The sequence below is a fragment of the Gymnodraco acuticeps genome, unplaced genomic scaffold (genome assembly GCF_902827175.1).
Source record: "Gymnodraco acuticeps unplaced genomic scaffold, fGymAcu1.1, whole genome shotgun sequence".
Lineage (NCBI taxonomy): Eukaryota > Metazoa > Chordata > Actinopteri > Perciformes > Bathydraconidae > Gymnodraco > Gymnodraco acuticeps.
In genome coordinates, this window is record NW_022990836.1 from 720,905 (window position 1) to 739,929 (window position 19,025).

General features: G+C 45.7%; 1 protein-coding gene across 1 annotated transcript in view; it reads right to left on the reverse strand.

Moving 5' to 3' along the window:
- Window positions 1-19,025, reverse strand: part of dlg2 (discs, large homolog 2 (Drosophila)) — a 125,276-nt gene that overhangs the window by 43,175 nt on the left and 63,076 nt on the right. The window contains 5 exon segments of the mRNA XM_034232935.1: window positions 1,028-1,108; window positions 1,110-1,185; window positions 2,950-3,102; window positions 12,312-12,371; window positions 18,473-18,638. Of these exon segments, the coding sequence (XP_034088826.1) occupies window positions 1,028-1,108; window positions 1,110-1,185; window positions 2,950-3,102; window positions 12,312-12,371; window positions 18,473-18,638 (536 nt within the window).

Here is a 19,025-nt window from a genome sequence, read left to right on the forward strand (position 1 = left end):
AGATTCAAACACACACACAGAGACGAGACAAGAGGAGAGAAACAGTCTTAATTTTCTCTTACTGGACCTCTTTGAAATGCAATTGAATACTCCTGCATTATAGCAACAACAACAATAATAATAATTATAGCAATAATAATGGGGGGGGGCACGGCTGTTCTTATGTTCTCTGAGGGGAGGCTCACCTTCCCACACTTTGAAAACCCCTGGTCTATAGTGGTGTTTAGAGCCAATGGGTTTCTCAATGGGAGGAATACAACCAAAATCTGGAGCTGAAAAGTAAACTGTACCATTCAACAAGTTTAGCATTAAAATCTCATAACCAGCACACACACACAATTCACCTTTATTATCCGAGAAAGGCTGCAGGGTAGAGGGTGTGCGTGTTTGGCCTCAAAAAAGAATCTAGGCCAGTAGGACTTTTACACTCTTAATAAACATGCTGGAAACACACAGTTTAAGGACCATTTTAAAAGTAGATCGTACTTGATGTGAAGGAACACCTTTGATTCAAGCTAGGTATAATTAGTTTGTGCCTTTTTGAAATCACTTTAGATTTCTATGATTTAGATGCAAGTAGCTGGTTAACATCTGTGTAATTCAATCTAATATTTAAATTAAATCTAATATTTTAGCAATCTAATATTTAATATTCCATTCCTCACATACTTATGTATATATAATATCCTGCTTTATATTTTGCTACTGTACATTTGTAATTCAACATGTATATTTTCTACTTTTTTTTTCTAATGCTATTTTATTTCTATTGAGATGTTTACATTTTGGAATGTTTATTTCTTTTAATTTTTATTGTACAAAGCCATATCTTTATATAAAGTACTTCTTATCTTATCTTATCTAAGAAGCTTGAATTTTGGGTTATGGCTTTGGTTTTTAACCAATATGCCACACATTTCTATAACACATGAGCCAAATTTCCAAATCTAGATGGATTAAATATCACTTTTGACTCTTTTCAAACATGGTTGTGTGTCTGGTAGAAAATCAGAGTGAGGTGACTCACCGATAAGATCTGGTCCCCTCTCCTCAGCTCTCCGCTCAGGTCAGCAGGCCCTCCGGCCAGGATGAAGGACACAAAGATGCCCCTCGCCGTCTTCTCCGCCCACAATGTTGAAGCCCAGGCCTGTGGAGCCTTTGTGCAGCACAACCTTCCTGGGTTCCCTGTACAGACAGTTCAGATAGTACATCAGCTCGGGGGTGTCGGTAGGTTTCAGCATCTCCAGGCCGGGCGGACATCAACCGACCAAACACGGTGACCAAAACCTCCGAGCTGCTTTGCTAAGTGACAGAGCTGGAAGAGTGCTGGGCTCCACAGGGGAACGCTGCTCTACTTAAATCACTGTCCCCGATTCAGTTCTGAAGCCAGAGGAACCTGATCACATGCTTACGCACACTCTCACTCGCTTTCTCTCTCTGCTCCTCTCACAGACACATTAGCACACACACTTACATGTGTATATGTATGTGTGTGTAAACACCCAATCTAAGTGTGCCCTTCAGGGAAGTAATAGCATTTTTCGGGGGACTGACTCAGATTCAGGCCACACACTTTCATTCTGAGAAGATTTGTGACAAGACAGACTACACAAAAAACATGTATATGTTTTAACAGTAAATATATATGTTTTTACAGTGAACATATGAGCAAGGTAGGAGTGAAAGACAGTAGTTCAACTGCTGCACTGTCAAACAAGCATGATATTTATCAAACCACACAACACTGAAAACCAGCTGTTTTGATTTAGCTAGCAGTAATTCAAGTGTCAAAGTCTCAAAAATGCTACAACTACTGTCACAAACTGGATGAATGTGAAGTATTTTGTTAACGGAGGATGAAAGCGTAATTAAGGAGCACTATTGGAGTGACTTTGATGGTTATTGGACTCAGGATTCATTCATTTGGATTCCCGCTGTATGAAGAAATTAAAGGACGGCGCAAGTGGAAACAATTCACAAAGGGATTAAACTGTTTAAAACACATGCTCAAAGTAAGCCGGATTTTGCCGATGTGTTTATGTGGATTCAAAAGTCGTAAATAATCTACAAAATGGAGGAGACCGATCTGATCGGAGCAACTGTGACGAATAATCCAACTGAAACCAGCATGGACAATGACTATGTTTTAAAAATGCTCTTATCCAGAAAAGCCTGGTTTGGACACTTTACGGGCAGAAGAAACATTTCTATTAAAGAAAGAATTATAAATTTCTGTCTTTTTATGCCTTTAATACTAACTTGAATTTTTATTAAAATTAATTAATCAATTATTTTTTAGATTTTATTGTAATGTACAAGGCTTTTAGCGACAATCATGTATTGCTTTACAATTACAGTATATGTAAAAAAAAAAGAAAGTCTAAATATGATATTTGGCCTCTGAGGCTTGGCGCCCCCCCTGCGATCTTTGGCGCCCCCCCGGGGGGGGCGCGCCCCCCAGGTTGGGAACCACTGGTCTACATCAACGGGACCTTCCTTCCTCCATACAGCGTCATTTTGATGACATGGCAATAATCCACAGCATCTAATCTGTCTTTTGATGTTAACCAATGGAAGCAGTTTACAAGAAACCTACCTGCAATGTTAGGACTTTTGCCCCAACACCATTATAGATCTACTGGTGTGTCACGTTGTCCATGTGATTACACTGATACATGATTCACATCTGATTACTTCAAAAAGAGCATAGACATAAGTGAGCAATACATTCGGCTATAAATGCACAACATCTACGAATTGCTTGTAAGTGATTTTTAGTATTGGTTGTGCAGCAGTGCTGGAGGTAGTTACTGAAGTTGAATAGTGCTGCTTTCAATTCATACATTGTGGAAGCTAAACGTAGGCAGGCAGTGAGAGCTGTGCACGAGGAAATGGTAACATGGCATGCCGTTTAAATACAGGAACAGATGTGGTGGAGGTGTGAAATACCTGGAGATGTCCGAGTCAGGGAACAGGCTTAATTGATATGGGAGAGGGGCGGAGTGGAGGAGGCTTTTGTCACACTCCACTGGGGAATAGTGTCGGGGGGAGGGTGCTTTGTCACATAGTTTGTTCACAGTGCTGTAAACTGGCTCAGGAGGCCTACAGTGGAGTGAGAGACAAGAGCAATACGGTTAGTGTCCAGAGACAGGGCGGGGAGAGGGTCTGTGATACATACAATGGAGGCACACAGATGAAAACCAGGAAGAAAATATAATCAATCAAAGCATTATATGTGATATACTTTGTGTGTGCTCCATTGGAAAAGTCATCATCAGGAGGAGGATGAGGATGAGGAGGATGAGGAGGAGGAGGAGGAGGAGGAGGAGGAGGAGGAGGAGGAGGAGGAGGAGGAGGAGGAGGAGGAGGAGGAGGAGGAGGAGGACGGCCTTCGCTCTACAGGACGTTACCTCACTTTGTGTATGGGACGCAGTGGAGAGTGTGGTGTTTGTTGTAAATGGAATTTGGTTCTTTCTGGTTAAGCACTTAGTCAGAGAGAACATGCTTTATATAAAAACTCACGATCAATAGCATATACTCACCAGATATTCTTATATAATGAATGACTTATTTTCATTATCCACTAATCTGTTATTTCCCACAACCGTGTCTTTAAAGAAAATCCTTTAGTTTGAGAAGCTGCAACCTGGAAATGTTTAGAATGATATGCTTGACAAATGACTTCAATGAATTACAAAATGATGAGCCTATTCAATGATGTAATTGTTTTTTTGACATGGTTAATAAAATAGTTTTATAATGTCACATATTGGTATTAAAGCTTAAATGATTTATGGTTTTTAATTCATTCATTTTGGATATGTACAAATATGTAGCGGGCTGATCAAGGAGCTATTACATATAATCTATTTAGGTTAAAAGTAGTGTAAGATATGGTTAGAATTTAAATGTACAATATATTTATAACACAATTAACATTATCAACAGGTTGTGAAGATGTTACAGTGTGTTGCACTGAGTCAGATATCCTCTGAAACTAGCATGCTAACAGCTAGCCCTGGGCCAGCTGCCTGGTGGGGCATGTGTTCCTGTAGAGCAGAGGTGCCCAGTACGTCGACCGCGGTCGACCGGGCAATGCTGGTAGATCGCGAGTCATTCATACAAAAATAATCCAGCTCCGTTAAAATAGACAAAACAGGTTTTGATCCCTCCTCCCTTGGCCTCCCTGCCACTTAATTCAGGAGTTTACTTGATTGAGGTTACCTACTGTAACCCCAGCTTCTATGAGTAAATGGCGCAGCCCTCTAAGGCTATCGCTATTGGGTAAGCCCCCTGCGCCCCCGCACAGCACTGAAAACTTGTAGTCCACGCCCACCCGCAAGGTGGGCCCCACCCTCGGGCCTCCTTCCGGTATAAATAGGAAGGAGGCCCGGCAATCTGCTCTCATACAAAATAACTTTTCTTCAGCTATTCGTAGAGCCAGTGGGGCCCCGCACTTAGAGGGCTGCGCCATTTACTCATAGAAGCTGGGGTTACAGTAGGTAACCTCAGTTCTATTTCGTATATGGCTTCGGCCTCTAAGGCTATAGCTATTGGGTTAAGGGCGAAGCATGATGTAGTCTGCGCCCTACTGGGTCCGCCCGGCACTAGAAGCACAGACACACCTGCTCAATAACACCCCCTACAGGTATGCTGTCCACACGAGGCGTTATAACGGTGCTCGTGGATTTATTATGACCGTGTGTAATAGGCATATCTGGGACAGAGGAATGCCGCGAGCTCTGCAGTTTATAAACCAATAGGTTAAAAACAGCAGGCTTCTGCAGCGAATAAACCACCTCTGGAGTGTCCCCCTGTTGGAAGAGACCCAGGGGAATCCCCACGTGACCAGCTGACGCCAACGCCGAGCAGCTGCGTCACGGAGAGGGCTGTGTGGGTTGTGACATGCCGGAGGAGAGCTGTCAGTTCCTCCACTCGCTGCCGCGAGAGCTGCGCTCTGCTGCTGGCTGAGTTTAATTCCACTCCAGATAAACGTTTGTCTGAGAGGGAAGAGGACAGCTCTTCTTCCAATTCATTATAAAACCCAGGCTTTGACAGATGCGATATGAGATGTACCGTCTGTAAAGCGACTTCCTCCCTGGAGCGAGCCAGCAAATAGCAGGTCGTCCAGAGAAAACCACACTCTCATCCCTCCTCTGTGTAGTGGCTCCAGCCTTCTCTACACAAAAATGGGAGGAGCCAGGAAATATCCGAACGGCAGACGATTGTCTGGTCTGATATTCCCTGAAATGGAAAACGCAGGAATTTCCTGTGTTTCGGGATGAGGGGTATGTGGAAGTATGCATCCTTCAGGTGGAAGTGAACCAGTCGTCCTGGTGAACACATTCCAGCACCTGTTTGATCGTCAGCATGTGGAATACTGACAGATCGAGGATGTCTCATTGCCCCAGTCTTTTTCGGGATTAGAAAAATAACGGGAGTGAAAACCCCTGATTTTCCTCCCTTTGAGGAACCCTGGAAATATCCTCTTTCAACAGGAGTTCCAGCAGCTCGGATTTGGAGCGCAAGACACTGTTCCTGGGATGACAGGAGTGTTTCTTGTATCCCATGGAACTGCGGGTGGAGAGGCTTCTCTGAGATATGCTGTAATGGTCGTCATGGTGACGAGCCACGCCCTCACCCTCTCCGCTCGCGCTTCTTGAGGCGAAAGGGCTGCGAGGGAGTTTCCACACGCTGCATTTCACTCCGTCTCTCATCATGAGGCGCGTACATGCCCAGAGGATGAGAGGTGTGTGTATGCTGTCCACACGAGGCGTTAACGGTGCTCGTGGATTTATTTTGACCGTGTGTAGGAGGCATATCTGGGACAGAGGAATGCCGCGAGCTCTGCAGTTTATAAACCAATAGGTTAAAAACAGCAGGCTTCTGCAGCGAATGTACCACCTCTGGAGACTCCACCTGTGGGGGAGACCCAGGGGGATCCCCACGTGACCAGCTGACGCCAACGCCGAGCAGCTGCTTCACGGAGAGGGCTGTGTGGGTTGTGACATGCCGGAGGAGAGCTGTCAGTTTCTCCACTCGCTGCCGCGAGAGCCAGGCTCTCATGCTGGCTGAGTTTAATTCCACTCCAGATAACCGTTTGTCTGAGAGGGAAGAGGACAGCTTTTCTTCCAATTCATTATGAAACCCAGGCTTTGACAGATGAGATACGAATGTACCGTCTGTAAAGCGACTTCCTCCCTGGAGCGAGCCAGCAAATAGCAGGTCGTCCAGAGGAAACCACACTCTCATCCCTCCTCTGTGTAGCGGCTCCAGCCTTCTCTACATAAAAAATGCGAGGAGCCAGGAAATATCCGTACGCTATTTCCTGTGTTTCGGGATGATGGGTACGTGGAAGTATGCATTCCTGCGCTGCCCGTGAGGCAACCCAAGGTGTGCTTGGACCGAAAGGGCTGCGCGGGGGCCTCCACACGCTGCGTCTCACTCCGGCTCTCATCATGAGGCGTGTACACGCTCAGGGGATGGATGGAGGTGTGTGCAGTTCTGTCCACATGAGGCGCTCATGAGTTTATTAAGGCCGTCTGTAGGAGGCGTATCTCGGACAGAGGAATGCAGCGAGCTCTGCAGGTTATTAACCGAGGTTAAAACCGGCAGGCTTCTGCCGCGAGCCCTGCTGTCTACTTAATCAACAGATTAGTGGCAGCCGGTTTAATTAGCGAGCTCTGCAGTTAATTAACCGATAGGTTAAAACCAGCAGGCTTCTGCAGCGAGTGCTGACGCCGTGGGGCTGCGGGCGCTGCCACTGGGGGCACTCAGCCTGTAATGGTCGTCATGGTGACGAGCCACGCCATTGCCCTCGCTGCCCGTGAGGCGAAAGGGCTGCGAGGAAGCCTCCACACGCTGCGTTTCACTCCGGCTGTCATCATGAGGCGTGTACACGCTCAGGGGATGAGTGGAGGTGTGCGCAGTGCTGTCCACATGAGGCGTTATAACGACGCTCATGGGTTTATTATGACCGTGTGTAGGAGGCGTATCTCGGACAGAGGAATGCCGTGAGCTCTGCAGGTTATTAACCGATAGGTTAAAACCAGCAGGCTTCTGCAGGGAGCCCTGCTGTCTACTTAATCAACAGATTAGTGGGAGCTGGCTTAATTACCGGCTCTGCTTCCTCGGAGGCTCTCGCGGAGCAGACCAGGAGCAGGGGAGCCTCACTCCCCTTTGACTCGCCGCCGGGAGACCCTGTCTCTGGGGTGGTGGGGGAGCGGAGACGTGGGACGGAGCCCCTGCAGCCGCCGAAGGGCGAGTGTGATGCCGAGGCGGTTGCTGTGGGCGTCTCTCCGCTTGCGGCCTCCTGTAGCCGGCGTGCAGATCTGTGTCACCCACGCGGAAATCCTCGTCTGGGAGACAGCAACGGACGCGCACAGAATGAGCGCCGTGCTGGCCGCCTTGCTGATTTCCTCTGCCTCGGTGGTGGACCGCTCTACCAGTGTCACCACCGAGTTGGAGAGCAGCGCGATGTTATTCGCCGCTGCGCTGTGGTGACGGAGAGGGGGAAAGCATGTTCAGGGGGAAAGCATGTTCGGCCGCCAAGCTGGCACCCTGCTCCGACTCTGTCTCCCCCGTCCGGGGGAGAGGAGGGAGGGGAGAACCGCACGGTGAACCGTGGAGGGAGGCGGGGCAGGAGTTGCTTTTCTTCGGACTCCTGCCCGGCACTCGGCCCCAGGGACACGAGGCCCCGTCCACGGCTCGTAAGCCTGGACGGGTCAATCGTCCTCCTCGGCCGCAGCAGCAAGAGCGTCCGCTCTCCGCTTCCTGTCGCCCGAGGGGAGACGGGCGCAGTGTGTGCATGCTACCTACTGCACCTACGCGTGCTCTGACCCCAGGCAGGATTCGCATACTGCTTTTATCTCTGCTGGTCATAACTCATTATGAACCCAGAGCCACATGAGGGACACGGACGCAGTTGTTGCTCATGATGATTCTCAATTGCTGTGCTTCAGTAACTGTGCTGGTTTGCTGAAGAAAAGAGGGAGCAGATTGCCGGGCCTCCTTCCTATTTATACCGGAAGGAGGTCCGAGGGTGGGGCCCACCTTGCGGGTGGGCTTGGACTACAAGTTTTCAGTGCTGCGCGGGGGCGCAGGGGGATTACCCAATAGCGATAGCCTTAGAGGGCGAAGCCATATACGAAATAGAACAACAAAATGAGTGCGGGACCGAACAAAAAGCTAAAAACATACCACTTCCACCCAGAATGGGAGGAAGAATATTTTCTTGTGATGTCACATTCAAAGGTTATTTGCCTTATTTGTAAAGCAAGCCTCGCTCTGCCAAAGAAAGGTAACGTGGAGAGGCATTATCGGAGTGTTCACAAGGTATATGACAGCGACTTCCCTCCGAGTAGCGAGTTGAGAAAGGTCATGTATTATTGCTACACAAACATTATCTCGCAGTCTTAGTGTCGCCAACTCGTTTCTAACATGCAAAAAGACAAACAAATGCGTCTATGGTCGGTGTATTTTTGATCTTTCCAATCGAGACGAGATCTCTCTCTCTCCCCCGTCTGTGTGCGAGGGGGCGGGGCAGTTTACACACAGCAGCTGCTACATGCAGCAACACACGGCGGGGATGGCGGAGAGAAGCGCTCCAAGGTGTGGTTAAATGTTACCCGTCTTGAGGTGGACAATGCTCGTTGCCAAGAGTGTTTAGCATGTAAGGGCGGAGCAATTTGTCTAAACATTTAGCAAAAGTGCACCACATTCAGACGGAGGAATTCACCGGGTTCGACTGTCTTTCTAGTAGCTCTGTAGCGTTCCACGAGTAACGTTTCCACGTCAGGTGTTATGTATGCTAGCAGCAACACACGGAGTTAACACAATTATACAAACATGGGTTAATGATTAGAGGCAGTGGCGAGCCGTCAGGGCCCTCTAGGCCCTCTGTGAGGGCCTAAGATATTCTAAAAAATAATATTTGAAAACATTAAAAAAAAACATTTAAACATTTTTTTTTTTTTTGTTGTTACATTTTTCATTAATTTTACCAAAATAACTTGATTTAATTGTATTTAAAATAATATTTCCAAAGAAATAAATCCTTCGAATCTGCCTGTTCAGTTTCTGTTGGAATGCCGTCTCTGCGAGTTACTGTGAAGACGGGAGGGCTTGTTGGTCCCTCTCTACATTCACAGAGGGCCAGCTATAGTAACTGAACGAGAGAGTAATGTCAAATGACAGTACAATTGACCAATCATATCTTCCCTCTAAATGGGCGGGCTTTATTTTCGCGGACTTTATGACAAGTTCCGCCCGCTGTGAGGTTTATGCAAGTGGTGCAGTGACGCATCCTAAAACCCGGAAGTAAGCTTCGCTCGGATTCCCTCGACAAAAGAGCAATGGGATTTCTCCATAGGGTTTTGGAAAATAGCTCGAAATAAGGTCTGTGGAAAACGAACCTGTTAGATAAATGCACGTTTTGTTCAGCCGGATAATATCCACATGTCTACCCTACTTTTATTATTTTCGAATCATAAATCTAATCGATAAATTTATGATCGATAGATTTATGATCGATAGATTTATAATTAGCATAAGTTCGTTCATGATGGCTCACTTCAGTGATAGTGATGACATCGTTGCGAAATTATTTTATCAATTATTTTTCAAGATTGAGTTACAATGATAAACTGGAGTGGCAAAGGATCAGCTGAATGACCCGCAAGTGCTTCATCCAAAAGGACAGGAGGATGGACTTTGTGTTTAAGTGATTTGATCATCAGAGGTAGGCCTAAGTCATTTTCAATGCGGACCGCCGTGCCGACATAATTCATTTGTAATTGTTACTTGGCTGTGGGTGCCCTGTCATGATAGGTGTTTATATAAATGGAGTTGTTTTGTGTGGTAGAGGGTCGCTGTCATTGATACGTTTCGCATCCCGGGCCGCTGTTTTGATATTCCGCTGAAGTATACGCTATGACGTAATATCTCTTCTTTTTTTTCGAGGGAAGGGGGGGGGGCTTAGGTATAAAAGTCACGGCTCGCCACTGATTAGAGGTAACAGAGTTACTCTTTATTTTGTTAAAGTTTCAGCTATTCTGTTTACAATTCTGTCATCAGATTATTTAATACGATTTGGTAAAACATTGTTGTTTCTTTTGATGTGAAATATTATTTATTTAATTAATAAAAAGCTATGTTAATTTTGTTCACAATTTGTTAAGTTAATTTAATAATATATGTATTTTTGAATCAAGTATTCATCTTTATTGTCTTCATTGTTAGTTTCCACATGCCTAAAACAACCTCAAGCTAAATCTAAAAGTTGATGGCTAAATAAGATAAGGTGACCAGATTGTCAAAATTATAACCGGGGACATTTTGAGTTTTGCGGTCAATATATCATTAACATATCCAATTTTCTTCACTGTAATTCGAACATTTGAACTGTTGGATACAAACAGAAGGACGATAGCTCATATATGAGACTTCAGGTCTTTTATATTGAAACTGTACATCAGATTGTCAAGATTCTCTCTGAGTGATTAGATGGGGTGTCCTGCTATCACCCTGAAGTGAAATACGTAAGTATTTGATACTGGATTGTTTTAGTTTTATTCTTATCTAAAAACAGAAGGATGATAGCCCATATATGAGATTTCAAAAGTATTTTATTTTGAAATTCTACATCAGATTGTCCTGATTTTCTCTGATTGACTAGATGGGGTCTCCTGCTATCACCCTGAAGTGAAATAAGTATTTGATTGACTTCGAGTGACCCTTTGATTATGGACGGTTTCCATTAAATAATAATCAAAATATAGATGGACAATAGATCTAATTTGAGATTTTAAACAGCATACATTTTAAATTGTGCTCAGAAAGTAATGTTATTTTAGGAGTGTTGTGAGATGGTGTCAACATCAATTGAAATTAGTCACCCAGTGGAAATGTCAGATATGTCTTCATAACTATACTTACATTTTACATTCACTCAGTTATAATGTGGTAGTTATACGTAGTTTGTTTTAAATTATTATTGATTACATTATATAGTACATATTTCTTATTTAAGCTCCAGTATATATGAATATGTTTGGTGTGTTTTTTAGGTATATTTGTTATTGACCGAGTAAACGCTTTTATTTTGAAGGCAGTTTTTACAGGCCTCTACCGTAATGCATAGGATATTCGCGCACCGCAATACAACGTGCGGGCTGGCTTGACTGTGTTTTCCGAAGTGGGGGCTGGCTTGACCGCAGTCTGTTTACCCAGTGTGTCCTGACATGAAACGTTTTATTTCACCTTGCTATGTGTTTTTAACGTATATTAAATAACGGGGACATTTCCGGGGAGAGTTTCAACCGGGGACAGGCCAATACAAACGGGGACTGTCCCCGGAAAACGGGGACGTCTGGTCACCCTAAAATAAGAGCGTTTGAGAAATTGTGCAAGACATACAGTAATAGTCCGAATAGTCAATTAATCGTTTCATTAATCGATAGATTAATCGATTATCAAATTAGTCGTTTGTTGCAGCCCTATTGTAGTTATCCCATGTATAAATAAAACGTGTTATTCAGCAACCCTTGCAATTTGGGATTTTATTTTTGGTTGGTAGACCTCGGTGAGCTGGTCATTTCAAAAGTAGCTCACCAGCCAAAAAAGTGTGGGCACCCCTGCTGTAGAGGCTCTCAGAGCACTAACATGCTCCCACTGGCTGCGGAGCCACATATCCATGGTCTGTAACTGTTTTATAGTTTGTTCTTTGGATTGATCGCCAGTTCTGAAAACGTTCTGTTGCTCAAATCGACAAGTGGCTCATCCTCAAAAAGTCAAATCATGATGTTTTTTCAATTTTCATCAATTCCTTGGCGGATACAAGCGGCCCGAGATGGGTTTTCTCCGCAGGGTGGCTGGTGTCTCCCTTAGGGATAAGGTGAGAAGTTCGGTCATCAGGGAGGGACTCGGAGTTGAGCCGCTCCTCCTTCGCGTCGAAAGGAGCCAGTTGAGGTGGTTCGGGCACCTAGTTAGGATGCCACCTGGGCGCCTCCCTAGGGAGGTGTTCCAGGCACGTCCAGCTGGGAAGAGACCAAGGGGTAGACCTAGGACCAGGTGGAGGGATTATATCTCTTCGCTGGCCTGGGAGCGCCTTGGGATCCCCCAGTCAGAGCTGGTTGATGTCGCCAGGGAAAAGAAAGTTTGGGGCTCTCTGCTGGAACTGCTACCCCCGCGACCCGACCACGGATAAGCGGAAGAAGATGGATGGATGGATGGATCAATTCCTTGCGACCAATAGCATGCTAATGGGACATGCAGGGCATGCAGATTGTGAGTGAGCAGTATACATATCTCACCTTAACTGGAAGTGCTGGGAATCAAACCTGTGACCCTCGCCGTCATCTAGCGAGGCATTTCTAATAAAATAAAAATAGTGCTCATTCATTTTTGTTCATACATTGATACTGATGAAATATATACTTTGGGGCATGCGGCGCACACAAAATAGAGATAGCTGAAACAGAAAAGTAACGCCCTTAAAGAAAGTGAATCGGAGATTCTTCCACAACAACATCAGCACACATCAGTGTCGGGTGTTAGTTAAGTAACCTACTGCACACATCCATTGTGTGCATGTCTGCTGTTTGTGAGCACTCAAGTGTAAACTGGAGCATTCAGTTTTAAAAAGGTCATTTATTTGTAACCACCAAAATCACAATCTGAAAAAAAAAAAAAAACTGGGTTTTCTCTGGAAGTTTTTCCTTGTACGATGTGAGGGTCTAAGGACAGAGGGTGTCGTTTTTCTAATACTGATATTCTGAACAATCTGTGCTGTTGTATTTTCTGTAAAGTGTCTCTACTGTAGGCTATTTTTATTATATGTACAGCACTTTGGCTCGACCAAAAATCGTTTATAAATGTGCTATATAAATAAAACTTGATTTGATTTTAATCAAATAAATCACTTCAAATGAAATGATTCACCTGAATTCAGTGTATGTCTGTCTGCTCTTTTGTCGTATAATACTCTACTGAAGCCTCAACATTTAGGGACTCCTTCAATTATTGGAGCACATTTAAAGAGCGATATCGCAGTGACTATAGCTAAAGAAGGAAATCAACATCTACAGTCCTTCTTAGCATTTCAGCATCTCAAAAAATGAATGACAAAAAGCCAATGACATTACTGACCAATATCGCAGTGCCATCAAAGGAGAATTGAGTGTGACAGTCATAGGACACACAGGAGCCGGAGAGGTCTGGACAGTTGGCTTGTTTCTCCTGCTGAATCATCTGGGATAAGCTGAGCTGAGGCAGCCAGTCAGTTCAGATCAGACCCAAACGCAGCAACCTTGTGAAGATCCGAAGGTGCCATGGAGATTTGGTCAGATGTACTGCTCTAACTCATGACCCAGACGTTTCGGCCCTCTTCTCTTTCTGAGCTTTGGTGTTTTACTTGTCACATTAGTGATAAAATACTGGAGTTGCTTTATCAGTTATAACAGGGAATGAAGATCCATCTGGCTTTATCACAATGTGTGTTCTAACTGGGTGTGGAGAACACGGTGAACAAGAGCCGCTGTCAGAGTGCTTCACTGTAGGTCAGCGAGGTAATCTCAAGAACCTTGGCCAAGAGCGAGTAGTAAACCTCTTAACTCCAAAGAGAATGGAGGGCTAATCCCTCACTCAACAAAGTGTAATACAGGGGTCCTTCAGTTATCCTCTAAAATGGGCTTTTGTTATCACTATGCTGCAGCATTCCATCACCGCTCTTTATTTCGGGGTATGACAACACAAGAAAATGATTGCCACAGCACGCAACAATGACCTAATCCCACAGAGCAACACTAACAAGTGATGTATTTACTTGTTCATTATGATATCCACCATATCCTTGTTGTGCTGCCTACAAATATATGCTTCGGTTTGCCAATCTTCTTTCAAATACAATACATATTTATATAAACAAGCATTTCTCTTGATATTTGCCTTGATAGGATATTTGGCCAATTTGGGGGTGAGCCGTGTGGCGGTTTAATGTGGATTAGGGGTTAGGGCAGCTGAGGTGGAGCTGCTAATATTTGGCTGTGACTCTGACGGACAGACATGCAATAGATGCCGTGTGTAGACGTCTTAAGGTCTTCTGATATTTTGGTCTGCCAAATTATAAACCAACATGTTCAGAGCCCATGTTATCCAAGACTGGGTTACAATTCCAAAAGACTTCAACTTCAAAAGACCTCATGAAAGAACAACAAAGAAGTGAGGATACCCGGCCCGGAGGAAGCCCGGGGTCCCCTTCTGGAGCCAGGCCCAGAAGGAGGATTCGTCAGCGAGTGTCTGGTAGCCGGGCTTGCCACGGAGCCCGGCCGGGCACAGCCCGAAAAGGCAACGTGGGCAACACCTCCGCTTCTCCGTCCCGCGGGCCCACCACCTACGGAAAACAGCGATGGGGTCGGGTGCGCTGCCAGAAGGGTGGCAGTGAAAGCAGAGGGTCTCGACGGACCAGACCCGGGCGACAGAAGCTGGCTTTGGGGACGTGGAACGTCACCACTCTGGGGAGGAAGGAGCCGGAGCTTGTGCAGGAGGTGGAGCGTTACCAGCTGGATCTGGTTGGGCTCACCTCTACGCACAGCGTCGGCTCTGGAACCTTACTTCTGGATAGGGGTTGGACTCTATTCTTCTCTGGAGTTGCTCAAGGTGTGAGGCGCCGGGCGGGTGTGGGGATACTCACAAGTCCCCGGTTGGGTGCTTCGTTGTTGGAGTTTACCCCAGTGGACGAGAGGGTCGCCTCCCTACGCCTGCGGGTTATGGGGGGGAAAACTCTGACTGTTGTATGTGCTTATGCACCCAACAGCAGTTCAGAGTATACGGCCTTCTTGGAGACCCTGGAAAGACTCCTGTATGGGGCTCCTGAAGGGGACTCTTTAATCTTGCTGGGAGACTTCAAAGCACATGTGGGCAATGATGGAGACACTTGGAGGGGCGTGATTGGGAGGAACGGCCCCCCTGATCTGAACCGGAGTGGTGGTTTGTTACTGGACTTCTGTGCTAGTCATGGATTGGCTATAACAAACACCATGTTCGAACATAAGGATGCTCATAAGTGTACGTGGTACCAGAGCGCCCTAGGCAGAAGGTCCATGATCGATTTCGTTATCGTATCATCGGACCTGAGGCCCTATGTTTTGGACACTCGGGTAAAGAGAGGGGCGGAGTTGTCAACTGATCACCATCTGGTGGTGAGTTGGGTCGAGTGGCGGGGGAAGCCTCTGGATAGACCTGGTAAGCCCAAACGTGTAGTTCGGGTGAACTGGGAACGTCTGGAGGAGGCCCAAGTTCAGGAGGCCTTCAACTCACACCTCCGGCGGAGCTTTTTGGGCATTCCTGTGGAGGTTGGGGACATTGAACCAGAGTGGTCGGTGTTCAAAGCCTCTATTGCCGAAGCCGTGGCGGGGAGCTGTGGTCTCAAGGTCTTAGGTGCCTCAAGGGGCGGTAACCCTCGAACCTCCTGGTGGACACCGGTGGTCAGGGAAGCCGTCCGACTGAAGAAGGAGGCCTTCAGGGATTTGTTATCCCGGGGGACTCCCGAGGCAGTTGCAAGGTACCGACAGGCCCGAAGGGCAGCAGCCTCAGCCGTGGCCGAGGCAAAGCAGCGGGTGTGGGAGAAGTTCGGAGAAGACATTGAAAAGGACTTTCGGGCGGCACCAAAGTTATTCTGGACTGTCCGACACCTCAGGAGGGGGAAGCAGGGAACCATCCAAGCTGTGTACAGTAAGGATGGGACGTTGTTGACCTCAACTGATGGAATGTTAGGGCGTTGGAAGGAACACTTTGAGGAACTCCTGAACCCGACAACTCCGCCCTCTATGTTAGAGGCAGAGCTGGAGTATGACGGGGGATCGACACCAATCTCCCGCAGGGAGGTCACTGAGGTCGTCAAACAACTCCACAGTGGCAAAGCCCCAGGGGTGGATGAGATCCGCCCAGAAATGCTGAAGGCTCTGGGTGTTGAGGGACTGTCATGGTTGACACGTCTCATCAACGTTGCGTGGAAGTCGGAAACAGTACCCAAGGAGTGGCAGACCAGGGTGGTGGTTCCCCTTTTCAAAAAGGGGGATCAGAGGGTGTGTGCCAATTACAGAGGCATCACACTACTCAGCCTCCCCGGGAAAGTTTACTATAAGGTACTCGAAAGGAGGGTCAGGCCGATTGTCGAACCTCAGATTGAGGAGGTAAATACGGACTGGTCATAAAGAACCGGGTGATTTGCTACTAACTAACTAAGTTCTCCTCCATTTTTGTGGAATATAGAAATGAACTGCGGATCTGGTTCTCCCAGCTTGCACGCGGTTTGATTGGCTAGCGCTTGAACTGTCAGATTTGCATAAACGGATCTGATTGGCTGTCGCTTCCAGCTCAGCCTCAAAAGTTGAACATTGTTCAACTTTGGAATCCTGAACATCCTGGAAATCCTGGAAATCTTCGCCTCGCCCCCCCACAATGCAGTTCGGCGACAAGCGAGGGAAAGTGACGTCATCCCCATTCAAAGTCAATGGGCGGAGACGCGCTGGAAGCGGTGGACAAATCGCCAAAAGCTGCTGTGTGTACGGGCCGTAAGACACTTTACAGCTCTTAGAACAATCTTTTGAACAATTCTCCCATAGTTTGAATTCCTCACAGCTGCCTTATGCTGCTTGTAGTTTTTTCTACACACACATGAATGCACTCCTGGCTCTGACCATGCAGTCTTAGGTCACTTTACTGCACTGCTTTCTAGAAATAGCGGTTGTAGAAATGTACCCTATTAATGAGCAAGCTTATCTATGCAAAAGTAACATAGTAACTTGTCATATCAGCTTCTGTTTTTTCACAACCCAAAAAGCTCAACTAATCCCTGTAAAAGATATAACAATGCACTCGTGACACACCAAAGATAAGATAAGATAAGATGGACTTTTATTAATCCCCCGTGGGGAAATTGTTTCTCTGCATTTGACCCATCCTAGTGTTAGGAGCAGTGTGCTGCCATTTTGAAGTGCCTTGCTCAGGGACACCTCGGTAGCATTTAGGTTGCGTTCCGATAATCCAAAAATCAGCTCCTAAATTCTAACCCTATCTCCTATCCCTTGACCTCTGAGTGAAACGTCACGGAGTTAAGGGATAGTGGATAGGAGAATTCAAAAGGACTTAGGAGAAGAGACTGCGGTACTTTAGAGAATCGACTGCACTTTCACTATCCGACGTGTTTATGATGCGCCAGCGGACGTCCTGAATGTGCGTCTGCTGCTGCTGTGGGGAAACTATGGAAACTACAGTTTTCTATACAGCGGACTACAACATGGATGTTTAATAAGAACGAGGGACTACTGTAAACTCATCTAGAGACTCTGCACCGTGCTCTGATGCTGTTGCTTTATGCTTTATGAACGTGGACAACAGAGAAACATATTCTTCATGACCAAAGTTGGAATTGAAATAAAAAAGGAAAGTGAAACTTATGCTCGTCACCCTCTCCCTCCGGTCCACATTAATACAAATGATCCCAATACGTATGATTGTATGAAAAGATCTTAAAATCAATAAAGATGTATTTATTATAAACGTTAGTCCTTAACATCTATCACTGTGTATATCACCATTCAAACATCTTTTAGAAGTTGAACAAACCCCACACAGCTCAGTGAAATGTTGACTTTATTTGATCATTTCAGTAAAAACTAACGTTCATATTTCTCTTTTTGATTATAATACTGATGAACGTTCAAAACAAAGCACTTTGGCAACTTACCACATACGTTTTAAAATGCTTAATAAGCACCGTAAGCAACTTTCATGATATCATTTCTCCCATAATCGTTTGTGTCCGTGAACGGCCGACTGTTGAGTGACGGCAAATGCTGCGGCTGCAATGCATTGTGGGGCAGCATTTTCTCCTCTCCTTTCGGTTAGGGAGGTCCAGCGGTTCCTAAGCTAAAGGAGGTTATAAAGGAAGTTTGAAACCTCCTTTCCTTTCATTTGGAGAATTGGAACGGCACTTATCATGGCTGCCAGTGACGTACTTCCGGGTCATTTCACTCCGTTAGGAAGGTTCCTAAGCTAAATGGACTATTGGAATGCAACCTTGGTCTTGCCGGGACTTGAACTGGTGACCTTCCAGTTGCGAAGCCAAGTCCCTATCGACTTCGCCACCAAAGCCCCCTTTGTCTAGGAATCATAGAGACATTCAGACACATACACAGAACCCAGGACAGGGAGTGGCGGTTAAAAGAACCTGTTCCTGGGGACCGTTCAATACAACATCCTGATTGGGAATCAGGGGCACCAAAACTATATTTTCAAATAAAAAACAGGTGATTCCAACACAACATGCACATGTTTTCTAATTGCACCAGAACTCAGAATGGGGTTTCAATTGAATTGCCACACATCAAGGGGCACAGATCAGTCAGGACAGGGGGGGGGGGGGGGGGGGTTCTACCTTTGTAGTAGTCTGGTAGGAAAGGGAGGTAATTACCGTAAAAAGGAAAAACCATCCAACCTGTTTATATCCTCTTCCCCAAGTAAGTGCTTAGGGAGTGGGGAATAACTCCCAGGGGAGATGGGGGGGAGGCCAGACTTGTACTCCAGAGTGCCACAGTTGATGGGGGAGGAGATATGATTTTCCATGGCTGGAGAGAATGCTGTAGAGAAGAGAGAGAAAACAAAACAGAGCAGCTGCTTGAACAGTCAAACCCAACACACACATTTCCCTCATATCACAAAATCATTACTGCGTCATTATTATCTTCAATGTTCTTTATCTCTAATATTCTCTCGAGTTTTTATTTGAAAGTTAAAATACAGGGGTTGGATTCTAACCACTCAACTTGTTTTTGAATTGATGTGAAAATTCAAAACATGTATATATTATTATACATTATATTATATAATCTTTTATCTCAACTAGACTACAAGGAAATAGTGCTACTTTGAGATTTTAACTGGGACTGGTTAACTACAGTATCAGAGGATTTTAAAAACCTTTGTATCTCTTTGAATGTTACTCAGATTGTGGACAGTCCTACTCG